General features: G+C 40.2%; 1 protein-coding gene and 1 long non-coding RNA gene across 3 annotated transcripts; both read left to right on the forward strand.

Annotated features, from left to right (window-relative positions):
- The first annotated feature begins 3055 nt into the window (after nt 1-3055).
- LOC309491888 (rap guanine nucleotide exchange factor 6-like) lies at nt 3056-27515 on the forward strand. Of its 2 annotated transcripts, XM_082190913.1 has the most exons (10): nt 3056-3280; nt 5665-5817; nt 9306-9470; nt 10136-10243; nt 13382-13585; nt 13669-13777; nt 16020-16263; nt 23756-23910; nt 25497-25511; nt 26675-27515. In XM_082190913.1, exons 1-10 carry the CDS (start codon nt 3071-3073, stop codon nt 26917-26919), a joined length of 1608 nt encoding a protein of 535 aa, XP_082047039.1. In that variant the 5' UTR covers nt 3056-3070; the 3' UTR covers nt 26920-27515. The 2 variants fall into 2 exon arrangements, with proteins under 2 accessions (XP_082047039.1, XP_082047040.1); XM_082190914.1 differs by lacking the exon at nt 25497-25511 and having other exon boundaries at nt 26675-27509.
- LOC309491889 lies at nt 12540-12696 on the forward strand. Its single transcript, XR_014203358.1, has 2 exons — nt 12540-12627; nt 12660-12696. It is a non-coding gene; the product is annotated as an uncharacterized lncRNA (long non-coding RNA).
- Nucleotides 27516-27606: the final 91 nt, after the last annotated feature.

A 27606-nucleotide genomic window follows, 5' to 3' on the forward strand; every position in this document is an offset into this window, starting at 1 on the left:
TGTGAAGGTCAAGACAGACGCTCTTTCTTCATGAGAGACAGAAACGCAAAGAGATGGTGCAAGGTCAAGAAGCAGATTCACTCGTATACACACACACACACACACACACACACACACACACACACACACACACACACACACACACACAGTTTTTGGCAATGATTTCCTTCCTTCATCTGCATTTCCTGCAGCGGTACTACTTTATATAAACTCATCTTACATGTGTGCACTAGTGTGTGTGTGGTGATCTGAGTGCACTAGTGTGTGTGATGATCTGAGTGCACTAGTGTGTGTGTGTGTGTGGTGATCTGAGTGCACTAGTGTGTGTGATGATCTGAATGCACGTGTGTGTGTGTGTGTGTGTGTGTGTGTGTTAGACTTGTAGTCAAGACCGCCTAAACCGAGACCAAGACACTACCAAGACCAGAGGGTATCGAGACCAAGACAAGACCAAGACCAAGACCAAGACAGACCAAGTCAAGACCAAGACCAAGTCGAGACCAAGACCAAGTCGAGACCGGAGGGGGAAAAAAACAGTGTTGAAGCTAAGCAACTTGTATGAATTCAAGAATAGCAGCATTCTAGGGTTCAGCCGCAGTTTACATTCAATACATATTAGATGGTATTACTTCAACTACACAGGCAGAACTATACAGAGACAGACCATGTCATGTGTGTGACTGTGAGCTCACTGTAAATGTTTTTGCAGACTGGGTGAGATCAACTATGTGTAGCATTTGCATGATGGCTGTTACTGCACTATTAGAGGATTGAGACTCCCTTAACTTTTGTGTACTGTTGAGGACTGACATGACTGGTACTGATGGTTCATCTGACAAAACATCAAACACCTCCAACACAATCTTGCTCCTCCAACAACTGTCTAAAGAATGAGAAATATATAACCAATTGAAATTATACTTAATGTGTAGATGAAATCGTAAAATCAAATTAAAGATACACAATTATAAACTTGGATTAGGCCTAATGTTTAGTCAACACAACGGAGATATGCATATGATATTTAAAATACCATTTATTTAGTCTAACACCATCTTAAATACAATACTGTAATCAAACAACACACACACACACACACACACACATCAAAGTCACAAATTCATCTAAGCAAATGCCTGCCTATCTCTGCCGATTTCGGAGTCTCCAAATTAATCCATTCTGCAACTTTTAAATACATAATTAAATTTTTAAAAACGAAATTATAGGCTGAAGTGCAGGATCCGAAAGTTGGTCGCTATGGTTACACACACACACACACACACACACACACACCGTTGGCGGTGCGCTCAAAGTCATCTGTCAGTTGTGCAGTTACCCACAATCTCCTTAATGAAGATAAAACCCATCATGTCACTGATATGTGTTTTTTAAATCAAGTGATCAAAGTGCTCGTTGCCGCGGCGATCAGTGGCGCGGATAAAGTGTTTTCTGGTGTGGCTCGCGCACACGCCGCACTTTCACTCGGACGCACGCTTCAATCCGTTCCGTTGCGGATAATAATGTTGCATTATCGAACGTTGTGTCGTTGTGGATATTGTAGTATTGTATTGCTAAATTCCCCGACCACTATGTCGGTCTGAGACAGCGAGACCTAGACAAGACCGAGAGGTCCGAGACCAAGACAAGACCAAGACCAAAGACCGTCAAGGCCGTGACAAGACCGAGACCACGTAAAAGTAAAAAAACGTAAAAAAAGACCGGTCTCGAGACATACATCACTAGTGTGTGTGTGTGATGATCTGTGTGCACTAGTGTGTGTGATGATCTGAGTGCACCAGTGTGTGTGTGTGTGTGTGTGTGTGTGTGTGTGTGTGTGTGTGTGTGTGAGATGATCTGTGTGCATTAGTGTGTGTGATGATCTGAGTGCACTAGTGTGTGTGTGATTATCTGAGTGCACTAGTGTGTGTGTGTGTGTGTGTGTGTGTGATGATCTGAGTGCACTAGTGTGTGTGTGTGTGTGTGTGTGTGTGTGTGTGTGTGTGTGTGATGATCTGAGTGCACTAGTGTGTGTGTGTGTGTGTGTGTGTGTGTGTGTGTGTGTGTGTGTGTGTGTGTGTGTGATGATCTGTGTGCACTAGTGTGTGTGATGATCTGAGTGCACTAGTGTGTGTGTGTGTGTGTGTGTGTGTGTGTGTGTGTGTGTGTGTGTGTGATGATCTGAGTGCACTAGTGTGTGTGTGTGTGTGTGTGTGTGTGTGTGATGAACTGAGTGCACTAGTGTGTGTGATGATCATCTGAGTGCACTAGTGTCTGTGTGTGATGATCTGAGTGCACTAGTGTGTGTGTGTGTGTGTGTGTGTGTGTGTGTGTGTGTGTGTGTGCGTGCGTGTGTGTGTGTGTGTGTGTGTGTGTGTGTGTGTGTGTGTGTGTGTGATGATATTAGTGCACTAGTGTGTGTGTGTGTGTGATCTGAGTGCACTAGTGTGTGTGTGATGATCTGAGTGCAGTAGTGTGTGTGGTGATCTGAGTGCACTAGTGTGTGTGCGTGTGTGTGTGTGTGTGTGTGTGTGTGTGATGATCTGAGTGCACTAGTGTGTGTGTGTGTGTGTGTGTGTGTGTGAGTGTGTGGTGATCTGAGTGCACTAGTGTGTGTGTGTGTGTGTGTGTGTGTGTGAGATGATCTGTGTGCATTAGTGTGTGTGATGATCTGAGTGCACTAGTGTGTGTGTGTGTGTGTGTGTGTGTGTGTGTGTGTGATGATCTGTGTGCATTAGTGGGTGTGATGATCTGAGGGCACTAGTGTGTGTGTGTGTGTGTGTGTGTGTGTGATTATCTGAGTGCACTAGTGTGTGTGTGTGTGTGTGTGTGTGTGTGTGTGTGAGTGTGAGTGTGTGTGTGTGTGTGTGTGTGTGATGATCTGAGTGCACTAGTGTGTGTGTGTGTGTGTGTGTGTGTGTGTGTGTGTGATGATCTGAGTGCACTAGTGTGTGTGTGTGTGTGTGTGTGTGTGTGTGTGTGTGTGTGTGTGTGTGTGTGTGTGTGTGTGTGTGTGTGAGATCATCTAAATGTTTGCAGCTGAACACTAGTGTGTGTGGGTGAGATGATCTAAATGCTCTGTTTGCAGCTGAACACTAGTGTGTGTGTGTGTGTGTGTTTGCAGCTGAACACGTGGTACGTGATCCTGAACGGGTGTGTGGAGATCAGTTATGGAGAGGGAAGAGCAGAGATGCTGTGTATGGGCAACAGCTTCGGCATCTCTCCGTCTCTCGACACACAGTTCATGAGCGGCCTCGTGTGCACCAAAGCCGACGACTGCCAGGTGAGCGCAACACGTGCCTCGGGGAATCACGATTATGACATGACAGAGTTATGAGATACTTCAGGGTGTCCAGTTCTGTTCCTGGACATACCATGAGATCAAAGTTCACATTATGACAAACTATGTCTTCATTATGATAAAAAGTTAAAAAACAAAATCATAAGAAAAAAGCCCAAATTATGAAAAGTCGAAATTGATGTTATAATTATGAAATAAAAAGTTACTATTATGAGATTAAAGCCACAATTATGATAAAAAAGCAAAAATTATTAGAAAAAAGGCTAAATTTAGACCATGAGATAAATTCAAATTATGACATACTATGTCATCATTATAAAAATAAATAAATTATGGATTTTTTTGTTTTAAATAAACAAAATTCTGACAAAAACAAAATTGTATTCATGAGATAAAAAGATAACATTATGAAAAAAGAGAATTACGAACTAAAAAGTTGAAAATATGACACAAAAAGTAAATTTTTTGACACACTAAGTTATAATTATTAGTAGAGATGCACCGATTGATCGGCTGGTGACCGGAATTGGCCGATTTTCACATGATCGGCCATTTTAAACGACCAAACACACTCACTTACACGTATTTGAGAATCGGAATATCAGGCTAGTTGATGACATGGTAAGCAAGTTTGTGAATTTTTTTAATAAAAAAGGAAAAGCGAAATAAAAGCGACACATCTGTCATACAGTATTATTGTGGCTGCGGTGTATCGCGTGACGCGTCGCCATGGAAACATTAAAGGGAACGTTCGCCTTGAAAAACTCACTCTGGGGGGTGGGGGTGTCAGTTAGAATATTTTAAACTTGCGCCTGAAAGGGTTAAAGAAAAGATCGAAAATAAATATTTGTGTGTGCTGTAAAGTGGTTAGAAAAAAATTAAATCAGAATCGGCTAAAATCGGTATCGGCAGGTCAAACTCAATGAAAAATCGGAAATCGGAATCGACCTAGAAAATTGTAATCGGTGCATCTCTAATTATTAGATTAAAAAACTAATTATGGCATAAGTAAATTGTGAGTTAAAAACAAAAAAGGAGGAGGATATGTTGAAAGTGTTTGTGAGAAAGTGAGGTCTGAACAACATTGACGTGTGTGTGTGAAGCCTTCACTGCGCAGCCGGTGTGAGCCTCACGTCCAGACTCTGTCCTCGGGGAACACTGATGTGTCTGTGAGCTTCACATCCAGGCTCTGTCCTCGGGGAACGTTGACGTGTGTGTGAGCCTCACGTCCAGACTCTGTCCTCGGGGAACACTGATGTGTCTGTGAGCTTCACATCCAGGCTCTGTCCTCGGGGAACGTTGACGTGTGTGTGAGCTTTACGTCCAGGCTCTGTCCTCGGGGAACGTTGATGTGTGTGTGAGCTTTACGTCCAGGCTCTGTCCTTGGGGAACACTGATGTGTCTGTGAGCTTCACATCCAGGCTCTGTCCTCGGGGAACGTTGACGTGTGTGTGAGCTTTACGTCCAGGCTCTGTCCTTGGGGAACACTGATGTGTCTGTGAGCTTCACATCCAGGCTCTGTCCTCGGGGAACGTTGATGTGTGTGTGAGCTTTACGTCCAGGCTCTGTCCTTGGGGAACACTGATGTGTGTGTGAGCTTCACATCCAGACTCTGTCCTCGGGGAACGTTGACGTGTGTGTGAGCTTCACATCCAGACTCTGTCCTCGGGGAACGTTGACGTGTGTGTGAGCTTTACGTCCAGACTCTGTCCTCCACTGACGGGAACGTTGTGAAGACGCTGATGCTGTCATTAAACTCTTCTGAGGTCATGTGACGTGAAAGTGAAATAAGGAATAACTAACAACGCCCACAAATGTCATGACTCTTTTTATTATTTAAAGGAATTAAACACTTTAGAGAATACAAATGTAAAGCAATGCATTTAAACTTTTTTTCTCTAGTTTTTAGGTTTTTGGTAGTTCGAACAGTGCCAGCAACACCAAGGTCAAGGTTCAGTTCCCTGGGAATGCAGGAATGGGCCACAAATCTCTAGTTTAGTTAGTTTTTCTCTATTTTCTTCTCTAAGAATATGAAATACAGGGGGTCATCCGTGATTATTACGGGCCTGTATGATGTCCGTCCCTCCACACTGTTATCTCTGTAGGTCATGATGTGTCGTGGTCAGGGTCCGAATGCAAAAGCCTCCCAATATAGCAGCGCTGCTGATTCCTCAAAATAAAGACTCCACCTCAACTTCCTCAAACGCTGTGAACCCTGCGCTCGCTCTCGTCCTCACACACACACACACGCGGGCGTCGCACTCATGAGCTGGCGCTGTGATAGTGTGTGTTATCCATGTCTGGTTCAGACTAACCTCCTGCGCTACTCTCAGTTCATTGCTCTTCCTCATGTTGTTGTGGGTCAGTTTGTGTGCATCGCTCAAGAGGACTACTGTCGCATCCTCAACCATGTGGAGAAGAACACACACAAGGTGGAGGAGGAGGGGGAGATCGTGATGGTGAAGGAGCACCGGGAGCTGGATCGCAGCGGCACCAGGAAGGGCCACATCGTCATCAAGGTGAGGAACTGATCATCATCTTCATGCGTTAGTGTTTGTGTTTATGCACTGGTCAGTTTTGGGCTGTTTTATGAAGAGAAAAACATCCACAATCCAAATTTAAGTGTTTATTTTATCGCACTTTTGTCCATTTGCAACTGTAGGTTTCAATTACAAGGTTAGAAATCTCCACTTACACCAAACTTTACAGTGTTATTCCACTCTATATTCATTTATCATTCGCCTGATTTACATAATATTCCTAAAAACATGGTGAAAAAGCATTTATTTCCCTCTGATTTATCAAAAATCCAATAATATATCAACAAATTCAAACTGGCTTCATCCAATGTGAAATGTATGCAAATGAGTGCATATTTAATTAGATAATGCCTCATTTGCATATTTGAACATTCCAGAAAACAAAATTAATACAAAATTAATCTAATTAAGTGAATGTCTTAATGAACAGTGATTAAGTTAAGTGTGGAAGTAGGGTGAGATTTATTCATTAAATCTGATTTCATAAGGTTTCATAAGAAGCTGTTTCTGAAGTTAAACGATCTTGGACTCGGCAGTCGGAGCATTTCCCTTTTTTGATGTTCATAGTGGCACATCTCTCAGAGCAGCTCTGAATCTTCTGATTGGCTGTAAACGAGGTGTTCAGGGTCAGTTTCAGGTCTGTCTTTACAGTACAGATTGTATCAAAGCATCTTTACAGAGATAACAGGAACATAATGCAGCACAGTTTGTGTCTAGAAGAAAATGGCGTCACAGTCCAGCTTAAGTAAGTTCAGTGATGGTTCATTTCTGTGGTAAAAAACGTATTAATTTAATTTATATACAGTCATGGCCAAAAGTGTTGGCACCCCTGAAATTTGTCCAGAAAATGAAGTATTGCAGTTACACATGTTTTGCTATACACATGTTTATTTCCTTTGTGTGTACACAAAAAAAAACAGAGGAAAAAAAGCAAATTTCACACAAAACTCCAAAAATGGGCCGGACAAAATTATTGGCACCCTTAACTTAATATTTGGTTTCACATCCTTTGGAAAAAATAACTGAAATCAATCGCTTCCTGTACCCATCAACAAGCTTCTTACACCTCTCACCCGGAATTTTGGACCACTCTTCTTTGGCAAACCGCTCCAGGTCTCTCATATTGGAAGGGCGCCTTTTCCCAACAGCAATGTTTTAAGATCTCTCCACAGGTGTTCAATGGGATTTAGATCTGGACTCATTGCTGGCCACTTCAGAACTCTCCAGCGCTTTGTTGCCATCCATTTCTGGGTGCTTTTTGAAGTATGTTTGGGGTCATTGTCCTGCTTTTGACCCATGATCTCGGACGCAAACCCAGCTTTCTGACACTGGGCCCGTCTACATTGCGACCCAAAATCCTTTGGTAATCCTCAGATTTCATGATGTCTTGCACACAGTCAAGGCACCCAGAGCCAGAGGCAGCACAACAAGCCCAAAACATCTTTGAACCTGTAACCTTGACTGTAGGTACTGTGTTCTCTTCTTTGTAGGCTTCATTCCGCTTTCGGTAAACAGTAGAATGATGTCCTCCATCTTGGTCTCATCTGTCCACAAGACGTTCTCCCAGAAGGATTTTGGCTTACTCACGTACATTTTGGCAACCTGTAGTCTTGCTTCTGTATGTCTCTGTGTCAGCAGTGGGGTCCTCCTGGGTCTCCTGCCATGGCGTTTCGTTTCATTCAAACGTCGCCGTATGGTTCGCGCTGACACTGATGCACCCTGAGCCTGCAGGACAGCTTGTGTGGGACTGCTCATCCACCATCCGGACTGTCCTGCGTCACAACCTTTCATCTGTTGCTCTCTTCCGTCCACGTCCAGGGAGATTAGCATTAGCTACAGTTGCAAACTTCTTGATCATGTTGCGCACTGTGGACAAAGGAACATCTGGATCTCTGGAGATGGACTTGCAACCTTGAGGTTGTTGATATTTGTCCACAATTTTGGTTCTCAAGTCCTCAGACAGGTCTCTTCTCCTCTTTCTGTTCTCCATGCTTAGTGTGGCACACACAGAAACACAACTTCTCTCCTTTTTATATGCTTTCAGGTGTGATTTTTATATTGCTCACACCTGTTACTTGCCCCAGGTGAGTTTAAAAGAGCATCACATGCTTGAAACAAACTTATTTATCCACAATTTTGTATGCCAATAATTTTGTCCAGCCCATTTTTTGTAGTTTTGTGTGAAAATATGTCAACCTGAACCACACACACTGTTGTTCCAAGACACACTCAATACTTTTCTGTGAGAAATACTGCCAACACTTTTGGCCATGACTGTATATATCCGCTCTGGAGAAAACAGTGATGTCATCGTCCAGCTCAGGTCAGTTCTCATATAATGCTGTCAATGCAGGAGATCAGTAATATAGAGGTCTGATTCTCCAGATAATATAGTTAGTGTTGTTTTCTAGACATCACATGACTCGAGTGATGGCCTCAGACATTAGTGCCGTATCACTGAACCAGTCTTCAGTTTGCTGTGCATCAGGTGGTCTTGTGTTGTGTGTGTCAAGTCAAGTCCCCTTCATTTATACAGCGCTTTAACAATATAGATGTTTCACAGCAGCTTTACACTGATAATAGGAGATTACAGTAACAGAGATTGTTTAGGCTTTACAGCAGCTCTAGAATACAGTTATTGTCCAGATAAAGTTAGTTTTGATTGATTCACTTCCATTGCAAAGATGATTAGTAATTGACCATTCGCAAAGACCCGCCCCCTTTAGTTACTGTTGCTATGTCCGACGAGCCGCCGCCGCTCTCACATCGCGGAGCAGAGAGGACACTGACAACACGGGACAGACCAGGTTACTTTTGATATGAAACAGAGTCTCAACTTTCAAATTTGGTCATTTTTTTACGAAATTTAAACAATAAATACCGTTTTGTGGCTCTTTAATGTGTCGTGAACCCATCATCTCTTCCTTCTAGTTAATTTATAGCATCAAATAAACATGAATGAACATCAGAAGGAGTGTTGTTTTAACTGCAGAAAGACATCAGTACTCCGTTTATCAAGTTCAAATCCTCCAACGTTAATCTACTAACTCTCCTGACTGCTCTGTCGGACAAAAATGGCGGATTCGGCGGATTATGATTGGTCAGATCGCCTTTCAATCAAACTCCCTGCGAAGGGTCACTTAACTTAACTGAAAACCCTTCATGTGTTCTGTCCGGTCTTCCGCACAACAACAGTGTTTTGGGGCTCGAGAACGCAAACCTCGAAACAGGTTCCCAATGTGCAAGTGTTGAACATTTTTGAAAAACATTATCATCTCTGTGTAAGCTTCAAAAACACAAATCTGTGAAACACCGACGGCGTGCACATGTGACTACGTGTTCAGTCTATAGATGTGCACGTTTGAATATGTATGTGCGCAGGCGTGTAGTCTTTCTCTACACACTGACCTCAACAAATGCCCTTAAAAACTGATAATCCAGAATGTTTATCCCTGTGAACGGTTCAGGGCACTCCTGAGCGCCTGATCCTGCACCTGGTGGAGGAGCCGTCAGTCGTCGACCCAACGTACATCGAGGACTTTCTCCTCACACACCGAACCTTCCTGGACAGCCCCATGGACGTGGGCCAGAAACTGCTGGAGTGGTTCAAAGTGGACAGTCTCAGAGACACGGTCAGTCGGTGTGTGTGTGTGTGTGTGGGTGTGTGTGTGTGTCAAACCAAAATGTATTCAGACCCCTTCAACATTTCTCACATTATCACAGTTTATTCACTATAGTTTAGAAAATGGTAATAAAATATGAGCAGAACTCAGTTGATATTTGACTGGTTTTGTCCGTCCTTCTGTTAGACTGTCTCACACATGAATTATGTTGAATATCTGTCAGCTGTTAAATTTAACTACACAATTAGATAATACCAGTTCAGCTCAACCAATCACCAAGCAATGCTTCATCGTGTTCAGTCTGTGTTTAAAAAGAGCATTAGCAATTAAAGACAAAACACTTCAGCAAAACATGATCAGCTCAAAGTGTCGGAATAATATTTAAGTCACTGTATGAAGATTTTTTTTAATATAAATACACACACACACATGTATGTATATATTTAAGAAATATTTGCATGTATATATATTTATGCATAATTTATATTCTATATAAATATACAAATATGTTATATATAAATAACACATTTTCTTTTTAATATATATTCAGTACATGCATGTGTGTGTATTTATATATACAAAGTAAGTATACACTGTACGCACACATATATCATGTAAACACAAACTTTTATTTTGGATGCGATTAATAGTTTACATATTGTGTGATCTCGCAGGTGACGAGGATCGTGTTGTTGTGGGTGAACAATCATTTTAACGATTTTGAAGGCGATCCCGTGATGACACAGTTCCTGGAGGACTTTGAGAAGTTACTGGATTTCTCGGTGAGTGTCGACATCAGTTCAGACAAAACAAGTTTGTTAAATCAGGACGCCTGTGGTCGTGGATAACATGGACATATCAGGGGATCCTAAAATAGGGATTTTTAGACCGGGAAACACTTTTAAAGTTGTTATACTCATTGACAGGGCCATTTAACCAGGACATTTATTTTGAAATAGCTTGAAATATTTAATTGTACAAAATAGCACAAAGTCACACTTATGATGTTCACAGTAAAAAATGACCGGCCTACAAAAAAATAGCTTATAAATATCTTGTTATGCTATTTTATAAACAAACACAGGATTCAATCTTTTTGTCAACTTTTTTTTGTATGCATATTTTATGTAAAATTGACAAAATTATCCACAAATAATGTTTTTATGAAAGCTCATAAGGCCTACGATCGATCAGTTCCAAAATTAAATTCAAAACCGGCACTAATTGAAAGAAAACAAGTTGACAAAAAGATTGACTCCAATATTTGGTGATGATGTAGCATAACGAGAGATTTATAAGTCAGATTAATATATGTTTGTATATATTTTTAATCTTTTGTTCAGGTCTAATAGAATACGAAAAAAATCTGTAATTTACTTTACAAAAGGTTTACATGCACAAACAGCTTTATTACACACACACACACACACACACACACACACACACACACACACACACACACACACACACACACACACACACACACACACACACACACACACACACACACACACACAAAAAGCATAATAGATCCCCTTTAAAAAGAGTACTTATGGAAATAATATACTTTAAAAGAATACACTGAATGTAATGATTTTGGATATTTAATTTCATGATATGAAATTAATTTTCATCAAATGAAAATGCTTTATAATTTAAATTTGTATTAATAGATATAATTTAAGAGTGCTTTTTCTTTTGACCACTTAAGTACATTTTTATATGTCATTTCATAATTCTATTGTGTTTGAAATAATGGTTCAACTGTACAGATGAATTTACTGACAAGCATCTATGATAAACTAAAATATACTTTAATGGAATTTCTCCTGAAACTTGTATGTCATATATTTAATATAGTTGTAATGACACATTTGTACTGATGAAGTTGCAATTTAGTACATTTACAAATATTTTAACTTTAAATCGAATATCGAATAACACTACAGTTAAAGCTGCCGTCGGCAACATTTTTTTGATCATATTCAGTGTAATCGACACTATAATCCGACAGAACAACATAAATAAGGTGGTTTTAGAAAAAACCCCGAGCTTCTTACTCCACCTGGAGCGTGTTATTTGTTTTGCAAAAATCCAGCGCTCCCGCTTCATCAGGTCCAATCAGCGCAGGGGGGTGTGAGATCTGACTGTCAATCACAGGTCGTGCACACGCCACAGATCCCCCCTCACTCGCGCACGTTAATATCACATGCACACGCCACGCCTGAAGTTCGCCTGGAGATTGCATGAAGCGTGATGGCGGAGAGAAAATCTACTAACAAGCTTCCAATTCCTCGGTTATTGCTATCTATGGATATATTAGCCAGGGCTGCCTACCTCTGAGTCCATGGTGTTGATAGATGCTGAAGAGACGGACGCGTTCACAGAAAATCAGGTACACACGCACAGTGACGCACTGACGAGCACGACCTCGATGGGAGGGTGCTCGCTGGTAGTGGGGAGGGGCATGAGAGTTGTAAACATTCAACATTTTGGCTAATCGACCCAATCTGCCAGACTTGCCGACGGCAGCTTTAATATTACAATCAAGTACTTTACATGTCTGTATGTATGTTTGTCAACACATTAAAATAAGTGAACTACTTTAAGGCATTAAAACATATTGTTTAAAATGTACTTTAAATACATTTTAGACTTTTTAAAAGTGTGTTAAGAAACATAGCCATGAACTTATACTCTCTTTAAATACAATTAAGCGCCCTTTAATTTAATTAATATTGTAATATCTGCAAGTGAATATTCATTTAAGATTTGAAGTACACTACAAGGGCACATTCGGAACAATGTAGCGCACTTCTTTTCTCAAGGGAAAGTCCTGGAAATGAATAAAATCTTCTAACATCATGGAAATGTCTTTAGTGCTAAAGTGAGAAATGAAACTCAGAGCTGTATAAACGAGTGATTGTATATTCACAGCAGAGCTTCTGTTACCGCTGGAACACACATCTCTAGTTTCACTACAGGCTTCATTTACTGAATCAGTGCTATTGTACAGGGGTGTGTTTCCCGAAAGCAGCGTTAGCCAACCATGTTCGCAAGTTCCATCGTTATTAGCATAGTTCAACGAGTCTGTGTTTCCCGAAACCAGCGTTCCAGCGAACATTCGCAAACAGCATCTCAGAGTTGTGTGTGTGTGTGTGTGTGTGTGTGTGTGTGTGTGTGTGTGTGTGTAACGAGAGATCTCGACCTGTGGTTAGAAGAAGAGTTTCTAGTGTTCATGACATGTGGACTCAATAAATCCTGATCTTGAGCAAAATAATCAAGCTGACATTCAGTGCAACCTGTGTCTTTAATTTACAATACATGCAAATGTCATTCACGTCTTTTAGTTTGTCGAGAGATTTAAAGTGTAGTTGTTGAAGAGTGTGTGTGTGTGTGTGTGTGTGTGTGTGTGTGTGTGTGTGTGTGTGTGTGTGTGTGTGTGTGTGTGTGTGTGTGTGTGTGTGTGTGTGTGTGTGTGTGTGTGTGTGTGTGTGTGTGTGTGTGTGTGTGTGTGTGTGTGTGTGTGTGTGTGTGTGTGTGTGTGTGTGTGAACGAGCTCTAGTGTGTAAGAACGAGTCTATGAGTGAATCTGGAAATAAAGCAAAATAACTGAGAAAAATGAGCAATAGTCCTCAGATGCCAGTCCGTGATTTATAGAAAAACATCTCGCATTAATTCGATCTCAAACAGATTCATTAACAGTAGTTATCACTCCTCCACCTGTGTGACATCATTAACCAACGTTGTTGAACGACCAATTTGCGACAATACGGTTTCAGGAAACAGTCGTGACTAGCTAGTGGATTTCTTCAACGATGATCGTACTGTGATAGTGAAGCAGTGAGTTACAGCAGTGTACGGGACACACCCCACATCTGAATATGTCAATATGTGTGTTTCCCTGAACGGTCTCTCAGAAAATGAAGGGTCACCTGCGTCTGCTGAACATAGCGTGTGCTGCGAAGGCCAAGTGTCGTCAGATCACTCTCCAGAAGCAGTCCCGAGAGTCTCCGCTGTTCTTCACGCTTCAGGGCGGCAGCGAGCGAGGCTTCGGGATCTTCGTGGAGTCTGTGGCCGAGGGCAGTAAAGCGGCCGAAGCGGGACTCAAGCGTGGCGATCAGGTACGGTTACAGGAACACGCTCTGCTCACAACAACACTTCATTAGCATTTCAGCATGAACACGTTGTGCTCGTCTGTCCTCAGATCTTGGAGATTAATGGACAGAACTTTGAGAACATCTCGTACACCAAAGCCATGGACATCCTCAAGAACAACACACACCTCTCTCTTACTGTGAAGACCAACATCTTCGGTATGTCACAGTATTTGTACAGTAGCGTACATAGTATCACAGAATTAAAGATAATCTGCATACAGAACACGTAGACCTATCACATGTGTAACCCTGGACCACAAAACCAGTCACATGTCACATGGGTATATTTGTGGCAATAGCCAACAATACATTATATGGTTCAAAATTATGGATTTTTCTTTTATGCCAAAAATCATTAGAATATTAAGTATAGATCATGATCCATGAAGATATTTTGTCAATTTCCTACCATAAATATATCAAAAATGTATTTTTGTGAGTGAATGTTGCAAAATCGCGAACATAAATGAACAACTTTAAAGGAGATTTTCTCAATGTTTCGATTTATTTACACCCTCAGATTCCAGATTTTCTAATAGTTGTATCTCGGCCAAATATTGTCCTATAATAACAAACCATACATCAATGGAAAGCTTATTTATTCAGCTTTCAGATTGACACATAAGACTGGTTTTGTGGTCCAGGCACACATATATGACAATGAAAGTTGAAGCTGCTGTTGTATTACAAGTTCCACCATGTAAGTGCCATAAAAATACTAAACTCATAATATTCAATTAACTAAGTATGGTCTGTGCAAGATATATTGCTTATGGGAATGTGCAATACATTGACTGTTTATACACATGGGATTATGGGATCGTATGTTGTGTGTTTTACCTTTACTTAGTGTTTTGGATTGTGCAAGGAGTTGCACTTAAGAATTTTGTTGTGCAACTAAGTGCAATGACAATAAAGGCATTCAATTCAATTAAATGTAATGACTGACTTCAAAGCGCTCTGAGAAACTTGTATACTAGCCTGATGTTTATGAGCATCTTTTCTTACCAATTAAAACATTTATCCATCTCAAGCGAGTGCTCGCATGCTCAGCATTGTGTGTGTTATAAAATAATCCAAATTAAAACTGTACATGGAAACCCCGCTTTAATGAGATGAAGGCTGTAGTATCTGCTCTGTTTTGTTTCTTCAGAATTTTTACCTGCAACAACCCATTATATTTGAATTAATACTTGAGAAATTGTTTACACTCACTGTAAAACTGACCAAAATTGAAATCTCTTAAAAGAACAAAGCTGATAAATATTTACATTTCTTAATGGCAAAAACTGATCAATATTTAACTCTCTTAAATCAATTAAAGGGTTAGTTCACCCAAAAATGAAAATTCTGTCAGTAATTACTCACCCTCATGTTGTTCAAACCCGTAAGACCTTCGTTCATCTTGAGATCACAAATTAAGATATTTTTGATGAAATCTGATGGCTCAGGGCGAGCTCCATTGACAGCTGTTTAGTTAACACTTTGAAGGGCTAGAAAGGTAGTAAAGACATTGTTAAAATAGTCCATGTGACTACAGTGGTTCAACCTTAATTTTATGAAGCGACGAGAATACTTTTTGTGCTTAAAATCTCTTAATGGAACGAAACTGACCGACATATAAATTTCTTAATGGAACAAAACGAAACCGATATTTTAAAGCTCTTAATGGAAAAAACCTGCCAATATTTAATATTTCAAAGCTCTATGGTAAAGCATCAAGGCATTATAGGCATAAAAGTATGACTTTCTTTAAAGCTCTTAATGAAACAAAACTGACCGATATTTTAAACTTCTTAATGGAACAAAAATGACCGATATTTTAAACTTCTTAATGGAACAAAAATGACCGATATTTTTAAGCTCTTAATGAAACAAAAATGACTGATATTTTAAACTTCTTAATGGAACAAAACTGACCGATATTTAATATTTCAAAGCTCTATGGTAAAGCATCAAGGCATTATAGGCATAAAAGTATGACTTTCTTTAAAGCTCTTAATGAAACAAAACTGACCGATATTTTAAACTTCTTAATGGAACAAAACTGACCGATATTTTGAAGCTCTTTATGGAACAATATTTGAAGCTCTTAATGGAATGAAACTGACCGATATTTTAACTCTTAATTGTCTTGATCGCTCAGTCATGTGTCTCAGTCACTGCAGCACTGATATATGTGCTAGACAACATTATAAAAACAATATAACTAAATATAAATCCGCAGGATCACTCATATGTAAAATCTTATCGCCTACTAAAACTTGCTCTATGGTAAAGCATCAAGGCATTATAGACATAACAGTGTGACTTTCTGTAAAGCTGCTTTAAATCAGTGTGTATTGTAGAAAGAGCTTTACAAATACACTTGATTTGACTTGATTTTGACTCGTTGCAGTTTTCAAAGAGCTTCAAAATCGAGTGAGGCACGAGAAGAAGAACGGTGTTCCTCACATCCCTAAGATTCAGGAGAGGAAGAGCAACCGCTTCTCCATCCCGGATCTGCCCGGAGACATGGAGTTTCCCTCGGACAGCAAGAGCCGCAAGAAGATGAAGGCCAACACGGTGTCCGGGGGACGCAACAAGATCCGCAAGATGCTGGAGAAGACCAGATTCAGCATCCTCCCCCCGAAACCCTTCAGGTAAACACACGCTCCTGTGTGGATGATGCTTCACTCCCTCTCTTTAGTCTCCATTCTCCATTCTTTTCCTCATTCGTGTCGGGATCAACGCGCTCTGGGAGTTTCAGGGTTCCTCCATCATCCGCACGAAGAGCCTTTACCTGTCATTCTTACACTCTCACAGGGTTTAAACCATAGACTGTATAAAACAATGGACGTAGTGTGTGTGACGTCACCCGTCAGTTCTGAAGAGCATTTTTGAAGCCCAAAGTGGGCGGAGCCGGCCGTCGCCATCTTGGCCGCGCGTCACTCCCGGATAAATGGAAATGTTCAGCGAGGCGGATTAGCTGAGGTGACATAACGCTAACAGACAGCAGACAAACGGCTAGTAGTGACATCAGCGGCAATCCACCTGTCACTCAAGTGGCCACGCCCTTAATTATGTAGAACTTTAAGGCTTAATATAATTTAAACAGATGAGTTATAAATATATTCACCCCCCTCACAGTCATCATGAAGGGCAACATTAGCTATATTGACCAAAACCACTTTTTGTACCAGGATGTAAACATGTTTTTTATGGTTTATGGGATTGACTCTCTTTTGGAGCCTGTCTCTAGTGGCCAGTCGGTGAACTGCAGTTTAAGTCACTTCAGTGTTGGTTTCAAGAGAGAGACGGGAAGGCTGCCGCTTGGTTTAAACACGCCTCCATCCATCCATTAGTTAGTTGTCCTCTTGAGTGGTCATCACTACGGTCAGGAACTGAGGCAGGACAAGACACCCCTGTAATATATTGTTGTTTTCTCACTGTGGTGAGAGAAAATGTGCTCAAGTGTCATGAAATTTACACCATGTCCTAACCAGACGTGATAAGATTACATCGACAAGCACTTTGTCTGTCCACAAAATCAATCACAGATATCGGCCCACTCTGCGAGTGCACTACTGTCCAGCACTCTCAACAAAATGTTTAAGATGAGATCGGCCCAGACCTGTACGTCATCTTACATCGCATGCAGTTTAGTTGCAAACAGTATGCAGGGCACTATGGAAGCAAAATAATGGGGGTAATTTCTCAACCAAATTTGATGGCGATTAATTAATCGGCTGATCATGTAATTAATTAGATTAAATATTTGACTGAAACAGTCTTTGTCATGAATACACCTCAGTTTGAACATTTCTTTTACTGTAAATTATTTCCAAGATCTGAGATAAATGATCCATGGTAAAGTCACCCGCAATGTTATTCTAACTAAACTTAAACATTTCTGACAAATAATTTGTTTCTAAGCACATAATCACTAGCTGAGACCCATCACTGTTCATATGTTGTTGTTCTGGGCATCGCTGTCACAGTGCAACAAATCTGAATGACCTAAAACAGGCGTCATGTTGTTCATGCACAGTGTGTGTTTTATCTTATGAAGTTGGGGTGAATGTGAGCGCAGTAAGTGTGTGTCTGTGGGTCATCTCTGTGCTTGATGCTTGTTCTGCTTGACATCACGTGTCTTCTGTTTTTATGGCTGCTTCACTTGCACAGGGGACTGTTTGGGTAAGAGACACCAGCTCAACACACTCTCTCTCTCTCTCTCTCTCTCTCACATGAAATATGTCATGATGTTAAGAGTAGTGCAGCACAAATCGTTTGCGTGAACATTCATGTTGTTTCATCTTCACATAAACCATGTGATTGTGCAGACTCAGCATCTGTGCATACACTAACAACACATTTCACTGGCACTTCTTCTCTTTTCTGCGTGTTCATGAAGAGTTGCATCACATCCTAAAAAGGCACGACCTTTCCAGCAGCCAATCAGAGCCGCTAACAACACTGTCCTGTGGACTAAGGCTGTGACTGGCCAGGAAAGCAAGATCGCTTGTATCACGTCGTGCCTTGTTAGGTGTTTTCTGTCATTGGTCAAGATGTTTTCCTTGTGTAAATGAACCGTGTCAAACAGTGCTGTCACGTCCTGTGTGGAAGTCGTTCTTTTCAATTCCTGTTTCTGTGAAATCACAAGCGCTGTTTGTCACGTGACCTGGACCTGGACAAACACTAGCTGTGTCTCACATACATGCAAAAAAAAGAAAAAAAAGAAATTTCTTATTTTTGTATGTATGTGGATAAATAAATAAAAACTGCTTTGGTAAATCATAATTATGAAAAAAGTCAAATTTATGACACAACTCGTTATAATAAAGTCATTATGACATGAAAAATTGAATCGACTTGGCATAATTTACTTTTTGTCATGACTTTTTATGTCAATTTCACTGTTCAATTTCTACATAATTTTTACTTAGATATAGTATCTCATAATTATGACTTGGTATGTCATCATTTTATCTCAATATGACTTTTTATCTCATAATTTTGAGTCAATTTTGACTATCTCATAACTACGACTTAGTATGTTATAAATATGATTTGGAACATCAATTGACCTTTCGCCGAGCCCCGCCCCCCTTAGTTACTGTTGCTACGTCCGACAAACAAATGGTCAAACACGACCAGCGTGACAGATTGCCATGACGGGAAGAGGTATACCCGTGCGTGTCAGTGACCTTTTTTGGAGTAATACCTCCGCGATATCCTCCAGATCGAGGCAAAAGGGGTTACAGTATGCCGTGGAGGGATATATTCGAAATATAAAAATACACAATGAAGGAGACACGACTACTATCGAGGCTAATGCATACCGGTCTCAAGTGAAATCTGAGAAACCCCATGACAATCGCAGAAAAATCTCTAATACCCACGCAATCGACATAAACACTTGCAGACGGCAGCTTGGACGTTTGTGATCAACCAGCATCCGTAGGCATCGTAGACCTCTTCTTCTGTCTTGATTTTCTCCGATTTGTTGCAGACAATCGCAGTTATCTGAGCTGTTATATTTTGCTCATTTTTATTAGCAAATTAGATTTGTATTGTTTTGTTCCAGTTCAGCCCTGCTAACGTTATGTGCTTTGTTATTGGGGAAGGGAAAAAACTAACGTTAGGGTTGCCAAATGTCCCGTATTTTGGGCATAATTTATTTGTCATAATTAATAATGCATAATTTATATCTCCCTTGTCCTGTTTTTTTTTTTTTTTGACTGCAAAGCTGATCTAACCACTGACTGATACAGCAGCAGTGCTGATCACGACACCTGTTATCATCCTATCAATAATAATAATATATAATATATTATGATTTAATATATCATTATTTAGGGACAAATCATTGTTTGGTTTACCGCTCCGAGCGGGACTTTCAATGTCAGCATTTTGATTTCGGCAAATCATAGGCGAATGCAAACAACGTGATTATTGATTCCAACATCCACCCACGCAAGAAAACGTGCAACCTAACGTTACCTGAGGGAATAATACGCTGATTTACTGCTCAATAAATATTTCTGATTGTTATCAATGTAGAAAACTGTTTTTTGTTTTGTTTTGTTTTGTTTTTCAGGATTCTTTGATTAATAGAAAGTTTCAGAGTTTTCTGAAATAGAAAGCTTTTCTAACGTTATAAATGTCTATACTGTCACTTTTGATCAATTGAATGCATCCTTGCCTATTACTTTTCTTAATTTCTTAAAAAATCTTACTGACCCCAAATTACTTATACTGGTTCTTTGTGGCAAGCTTTATGCGTGCGCTTGTGTGGCTATATTACGTAAACGCTCATTATCCTGTAGTAGGCTATATAGCCTATTTAAGTAATTTAAGTAATTCAATTAATTTAAAGGGGCGATTTGTCCACTAATGGCTTAAATGAATAACTATAGTCGATTAGAAAATGTTTTTTTGTCGGAGGCAGCCCTTATTCCACACATTTACAAACGCCGTGGGCGCACCGCTTCACCATCTGGCTTGGAGAATGTTTGTCGGACATGCTCACATAGTAACGGTTGCTATGATGTGTGATTGGACAATGGCCGTTTTGGGGGAGGGGCCGGCGAAAGGTCAATTGTATCTCATGACTTTTTATCTAATCATTTTGACTATCTCATAGTAATGACAGTATTTCATAATTTCGACTCTTATCTCATGATTTTTTTTATCTCATAATTATGACATAGTATGACATAATTTAGACTTATCTCATCACTTTTTATCTCATAATTTCAGCTTTTGCCAATTTCGACTAAAAATTTTTTTTTTAAATGTAAAAAAATTTAATAAAAATCGGAAATTTATAGAGAAATTGCTAAAAACAAATTTTCACTGTCATTTTCGCCCATATTTACCGAGGGTGCCGATATTTTTTGAGCCCACTGTATGATGTAGAATTTGAAACTTTGTACTTTTATCTCATAATTATGATTTACCAAAGCATGATTTTTTTTTTTTTCTAATGTGGCGTAAATGGGCTTCCATACCTGTGTATCTAACTCCATGTGACTGTGGGGGATGTTCTCTGTGCTGATGTGTTCTCTCAGAGTGGATCATCACTTCTGTCTGTCTCGTTGTCTCTCTGCTCTGAGAGTGAGACAGCATCATGTAAATCAGCCCGTCTGTGTAAAGCTCAGCGTCTGATTGGCACGAGTTTACCCATGAGCCATCGCTGAGACGTCACGTGTGCTTCTGCTGTGTTTGCTCATCTCAGGCTCGAGTCTCATTCATGGATTGTGTGTGTGTGTGTGTGTGTGTGTTCACTCTGTGTTTGTGCTCGTGTCTGTTTAGAGCGCTTTCACACTGCAGTTCGGTCGGTTTAGACTCATGACCATCGGTGAGGTAGCTCCAACTCTCACATAGCATCAAATGCCAGCCTATAAAAATATATTTTTTAAGCTAGATTTAAAATCAGCAAGTGTTTGAGCCTGTGCAAGTGTTTGAGCCTGTGCAAATGCTCTGTCACCCCTGCTCTTCAGCTTTACCCGTGGGACAACTAAAAGCAAATGGTCAGCAGACCTAAGTGCTCTTAGCGGAGCATACAGCTTGAGTCAGGTCAGAAAGATATTTAGGTGCAAAACCATTAAGAGATTTAAAAACAAACAACAAAATCTTAAAATGAATCCTGAAATGGACAGGTAACCAGTGAAGAGAGGTGAGAAACAGGGGTAATGTGTTCCCGCTTTCATGTACCCGTCAACAGGCGAGCTGCTGCATTCTGGACCGTCTGGAGAGAGAGGCCTGACTAATGCCTATATAGAGGCCATTACAATAATCCAGACGAGATGAAATGAAAATATGAACAAGTTTTTCAAAGTCTTTAAAGGACAGGAAAGATTTCACCTTGGTGAGTTGTCTCAATTGGAAAAAAAATTGATTTAACTGCCGAGTTAATCTGTTTGTCCGATTTAAAATCACAATCAGTAATAACACTTACATTTTTTACATAAGGCTTCACAAGTGGATTCAATTCACCAATTCGTCCAAATTTAATGACTCATAAGTGCCTCCCGGCGTAAACAGCAAAACTTCTGTTTTATTTTCATTAAAACTAAGGAAATTTAGTGCCATCCAGGCCTTAATATCCTCAAGACACTGCAATAGAGGCGCTAAAGTGCGAGTGTCTTTTCAAAGGCAGATAAATTTGCGTATCGTCTGCATAACAGTGAAAAGAAATACCAAATTTCCTAAAAGTATGTCCTAAGGGGAGCATATTCAGGGAGAACGAAATAGGCCCCAAAATAGAGCCCTGGGGGACCCCACACGTGAAAGAAGCCGTTGAGGAGACATAGTCTCCAAAACTAACTGTGAAAGTTCTCTCAGACAAATAAGACCCTTAATACCCTAACCCAGCAAATCAAAGCTTCATCAGTGATGTTAATCCAGGGGTCTCATTTATACAACTGTGTGTAGGATCCTTACTAAAAGTGTACGTGCTCCCGAAAGCCAAAAATGTATGTGCGTCACATTACATTGCTAAAAATAATTTAGTAGCCTATCCTTGCCTTGTTTTTGAATAAATAAATCCAATAGTATAAAATACATTTCAGAGAAAGTTTTTCTCAATCTTTTAATTTCCACTGGCCAAATAATAATTTTTAATTGCTTTATATTTGTAATGGAAACAGATAGGCCTTATTGTGCATTACTGATCATTATTTCCACAGAAATATTTTCTCAGACCATGAGTTTTCTGCTATTATCATGCGCTAAGCAAACATTAAAACACAGCAAGCCACAGGAAAAGTGTTCAAAAGCATCGCATCCACTACAAATACTTCTATTTATTCGAATATAAAAAATGTTGTAACTTCTCAGTAATGATTTGATGTAATTTAAGTGCTTAACTCCATTAATGAGAATGGCATATTTAATCTAAATGTGTAAATCAGATGTAAAATAGAGTTTAAATCATTCTTTTATTTATTTAAACTGTTATTGTGAACATTTATGATTAGGACTCATAATGAAGATTTAAAGTGGTTTTCCTTCATCAGTCCCTCAGATCACCGTCGGTGTCTCCAAACTGCTCCGTCTCCTAAATGTTCGTACGCATGATCAGAGTTTACATACAGATGCACATTCCCCCGTCAAGTGTGTTTTTAATAGATCACAACCTTTGTGTGGGAAGGGGTGTACGTTTATTAATGAGACCCCTGGTCTTTCTCTGAAGCATCTTTCCTTTCTCTTTGACGTCACGCAGGGTTATTATGTAAGTGATAATGTAGATCCGGCCGGTTGTTATCTCAGAATAAACCCTGACGGGGTGATCAGGATCAGGTCTTCATCAGCCTGAAGGGGTTTATTCTGAGATAACAACCGGCTGGATGTACATTATCACACTTATTACACGGATATTTGCCACATAAGTAAATAATTAGACACGAAATATTGATCTGAGTCAAAATATTTGATTAGGTCTTTAAACGCAAAGCTTCTGCGGAGAGAGCAGTTTCAGTGGCGAGTTCAAACTAGACGGACATTTAAGAGATATGGTTAATACAACATAAATAATTATGGGGATTAGAGATATTGATTTCAGATTAAACTGTTTTAAAACCGTACCTGTTTGTGTCTCATAATCCAGCAGTGTACAAAACAATATGAAACGAGAGAGAGCGAGTCCACGATACTGGATGGCATAATTAAATAACTGTACACAAAATTTTGATTTGACTGAGTTTTAATATGTTATCATCTCACCAAACGCAAAACTTCCACGAAGAAAACCCGTTCCTAGCGAGTGTATAACGCTGATGACTGCAGTGACCCGGATGAGCCTGTGTTTCTGTTCTCAGAGGCTGTTATCTGGGAATAATACACCGCTGGATGGACCAATCAGAATCAATTATTCCACAGAGCCATGTAATAAATGATGTTAACCAGTTGCAGAACAGCTGTTTTTTCTTATTAATAGTTATTCTTTTAGCAAAATTACATTTGGTTCGTCTCCTTCCAGTTAAGTCAAATCAAGTGTGAAAACGGCCTAAATGTCCACGTCTTCCATCTGTGTGTGTGTGTGTGTGTGTGTGTGTGTGTGTGTGTGTGTGTGTGTGTGTGTGTGTGTGTGTTGACATGCAGTGTTAGTGTGTTGAGCCGGCTGTAATCCCTCTTCCTCTGTGTGTGCAGTGACAGTGGCTTGTCCCAGTCTCAGGATGACAGTATGGTGGGCACGAAGCAGTGCCGGCACAGCGTGGCCATCATGCCGATCCCGGGAAGCCTGTCGTCCAGCAGTCCTGACCTGCTCCAGCCCGCCAGCGCGCTCGACTTCACCAACCCCGCAGGTAACACACACAACCACTCGCTGATATAATGACCACACACATGTCATCAGATTATAGAGGGAATGCATTGACATCACTTTCCCGCGGGAACACACTCCCTCAGCCGGCCTGAGTGGCAGAAGAGCTACTGAGTGACTGGGTTTAACAGGGGAAACTGCCAGTAAAACGAACGATTATCAGATTAAACTAAAGGTTGGACTCGATATAGTGTTCCTTACATCTACCAAAGATCCGGTGATCATGGACATTGACATGCAGCAGGAATCGTGTTTCCTGACATTTAAATGAGCCTGATTTCGATGCTGGGGAAATACATAACGCAAATTTGCCCGTGAACGCTTTATATTTAATAAAGGTCTAAATCCAGGTGATCACTTATATCAATGTTATTTATATCATTATAAATCAAAAAAACTTTCAAACGTGTATTGCATTTAATATACATTTAAAGGGATACTCCACTTTTTTTGGAAACAGGCTCATTTTACAGCTCCCCCAGAGTTAAACAGTTGAGTTTTACCGTTTTCGAGTCCATTCAGCCGATCTCCGGGTCTGGCGGTACCACTTTTAGCATAGCTTAGCATAGATCATTGAATCGGACAGGACCATTAGCATCTCTCTCAAAAAAATGACCAAAGAGTTTCGATATTTTTCCTATTTAAAACTTGACTCTTCTGTAGTTACATCGTGTACTAAGACCGACGGAAAATGTAAAGTTGTGATTTTCTAGGCTGATATGGCTAGGAACTATACTCTCATTCCTGCGTAATAATCAAGAAACTTTGCTGCCGTACCATGAGTCCAGCAGGCGTAATGATATGACGCAGCGCCTGAAAATAGGTCTAATAGGTTAGACAAACTGAGTCCCGGTCACGTTGGAAGTTACCGAGCTGGGGACTATTTTCAGGCGCTGCGTCATATCATTACGTGGTACGGCATGGTACGTACCATGGTACGGCTGCACAGCTCCTGGATTATTACCCAGGAATGAGAGTATAGTACTCAACTCTTTAACTCTGGGGGAGTTGTAAAATGAGCCTATTTCCCAAAAAAGTGGAGTATCCCTTTAAACTGTAATAATTTTTTGTAATAATAACATTAATTTGTTTCAAATTATTTCTTTCCGTTCGCATTCGTTTAAAGTGTATGATATCCGTTTGTATGCACTCTTTTTTAAAAGGATACTGAAGTGTACTTCTTTTCACAATAGAGGGTTTCCTCTGTGTATGAGTGAAGCTGAAGCTGTTTATTTCTCTGTATTTCAAGCTCTGAAAACAATCTACATTTAGATAGATATATTTAGAATATATGAGGATGTTAGGAAGGATTCCAGTAAATGTTTCCTTTCTGAAACCTCAGCTCTGGGTTGTGTCAAATGAAGGCTGGTTTCAGATCCACTACACACGAATCTGGAAACCTGCAGTACGAGAGATGTTTATAATGAGGAGGACATCTTTAGATTAGTTGTGATGTCTCCACTGGTGTGTGCTGTAGCTGTCATGTGTCATCTCTCTCTCTCTCTCTCTCTCTCTCTCTCTCTCTCTCTCTCTCTCTATCTCTCTCTGTGTGTTTCTTGGCTCCACCAGTGGCTGGTTTCTACTGTAAGTACACTGTACATGTCATACACTCTTTTCCTTTTCATGCGTTTAACTCTTGTATGCTGTTTTGAACTTAATTGCATGTGGTCAGTGTTGGGAGTAACTACAAGTAACTTGAGTTAAGTAATTCGATTACTTTTTTCAAGTAACTTGTAAAGTAACGCATTACTTTTTTAAATTTACAGCAAAATATCTTAGTTACTCTTTCAAATAAGTAACGCAAGTTACTTTTTCACATTGACGGGAGACTGACATCTCTCCTGTCCTCATGTTGAGACAAATCGAAGTGCAGAGGCGTGTGTGTGTGTGTGTGTGTGTGTGTGTGTGTGTGTGTGTGTGTGTGTGTGTGTGTGTGTGTGTGTGTGTGTGTGTGTGTGTGTGTGTGTGTGTGAAAACATGATGGTTATTGTAGTTCTAGACTAAATGTGAGCATGCATTGACTAATTGCAAAAAAGATTCAGTATTTCTCAAAATGAATAAAATTCATGCATTTAATCTCACTTTATTGACCAATGTACTTGCTTCTGTTAAACCATAAGCAAAAATGACTTTAGATTTTTTGTTTTTATTGGTGAAGTAAGTGTTAAACATTCTTCTCCTGCATCTATTCTTCTGTGATCCAGAACGGCAGGTTTGTTTGATCTGCTCCTCTACTAGACACATGTGAATTTGCATTTCCTTCAGCCTTATTATTACAATTTTGGTCTGAAAGGGCGTCTTTACATTGGCCCAAAAATATAACTTTTTTGTGAGAAAAAGTAACGCAACGCATTACTTTTCTAAAAAAAAGTAACTAAGTTACTTTTTAAGGGAGTAACTCAATATTGTAATGCATTACTTTTCAAAGTAACTTTCCCCAACACTACATGTGGTTACGAGTTTGTGGCATGAAATGGTTTACACTCGACGTCAAAAAGCATGCGAAAACGCCGTCATTATGGTGGATTGAGTTCCACACCCATATGACTTTCATTCATCAAGTGAAGATGTGAATGAAACCTGAAAAAGATTTCTGTCCTGTAAATCATCTGGATGATGGGATAGTGTTTGAGCCATTGCCTTGTTTTCCAAATCTGAGCCAAACATCTCACCATTGACCTTTTATTTCAAATGCTTTCACCGGTTGTGTGTGTTTAACTGCATCTCCTTCCTCTCGCGGGTCACAGACATTCCCGATCAGGTGATCCGCGTGTTCAAGGCGGACCAGCAGAGCTGCTATATCATCATCAGTAAAGACACCACAGCCAAAGACGTCGTCTCGCATGTAGTGAGCGAGTTCGGCCTCATCGCAGCTTCGGAAACCTACTCGCTGTGTGAGGTCTCTGTTAGTCCTGAAGGGGTCATTAAACAGCGCCGGCTGCCGGACCAGCTCTCAAAACTAGCAGACCGCATCCAACTCAACGGCAGGTAAGAGCAGAGCCAACACCTCTTAAAGGGATAGTTCACCCAAAAATTAAAATTAGCCCATGATTTACTCATCCTAGGTGTATTTGACTTTCTTTATTCAGACGAATACAATCGGAGTTATATTAAAGGTCACATTCTATGAAATTCCCTGGCTTTTTCATGATAGCAGAGGTCTAGGGGCGATGAATCTACCATATAAGTTTCAAAACAGTCAATCCACAGACAAATGCACTCAGCCTGCATAAAGTAGCTGTGCCTTTTCACGAGCCGTTGTCGTATAAATGTAAACATTTATAAACACTGCCCACCGTCAGGAAACGACATCATTGCACAGGCTTCCGAACAACATTAATATAAGAGACCAGTGTCTAATGTTTATTTATTCAGAAATACCACAGCATCTAGTTCGACCTAAACCATCTGTCCTGTACAGTTCACAAGTGACTGCTTCGTCAGTCAGGAACAGCTCAATGCCGGTTTTTCAAAGAAGCTTCTCCTCAAAGATGCTGCAGTCCCTACAGTTCAAGTTTACCTCGGGCGTCAATAACAGCACATGTTCTCGCGTTCTGTGGGCATCCTTGCAGATTTACCACAAGTACACCTTTTACAGAAAAAAGTAACACTGTAAAAGAAATTGTAGCACGTCAACTTACTGTATCAGTAGGAAAGCAATAGTTACATAGCTTACTGC

Source organism: Leuciscus leuciscus (assembly GCF_965113295.1).
Source record: "Leuciscus leuciscus genome assembly, contig: HAP1_SCAFFOLD_673, whole genome shotgun sequence".
Lineage (NCBI taxonomy): Eukaryota > Metazoa > Chordata > Actinopteri > Cypriniformes > Leuciscidae > Leuciscus > Leuciscus leuciscus.

Excerpts from the sequence above, each read along its gene's own strand:
- LOC309491888 (XM_082190913.1), top strand. The coding sequence starts at position 3,071 with ATGCTCTGTTTGCAGCTGAACACTAGTGTGTGTGTGTGTGTGTGTTTG. Across the intron at positions 10,244-13,381 it reads AGAAGTTACTGGATTTCTCG|AAAATGAAGGGTCACCTGCG; the intron begins GTGAGTGTCGAC and ends ACGGTCTCTCAG. Across the intron at positions 13,586-13,668 it reads GACTCAAGCGTGGCGATCAG|ATCTTGGAGATTAATGGACA; the intron begins GTACGGTTACAG and ends GTCTGTCCTCAG.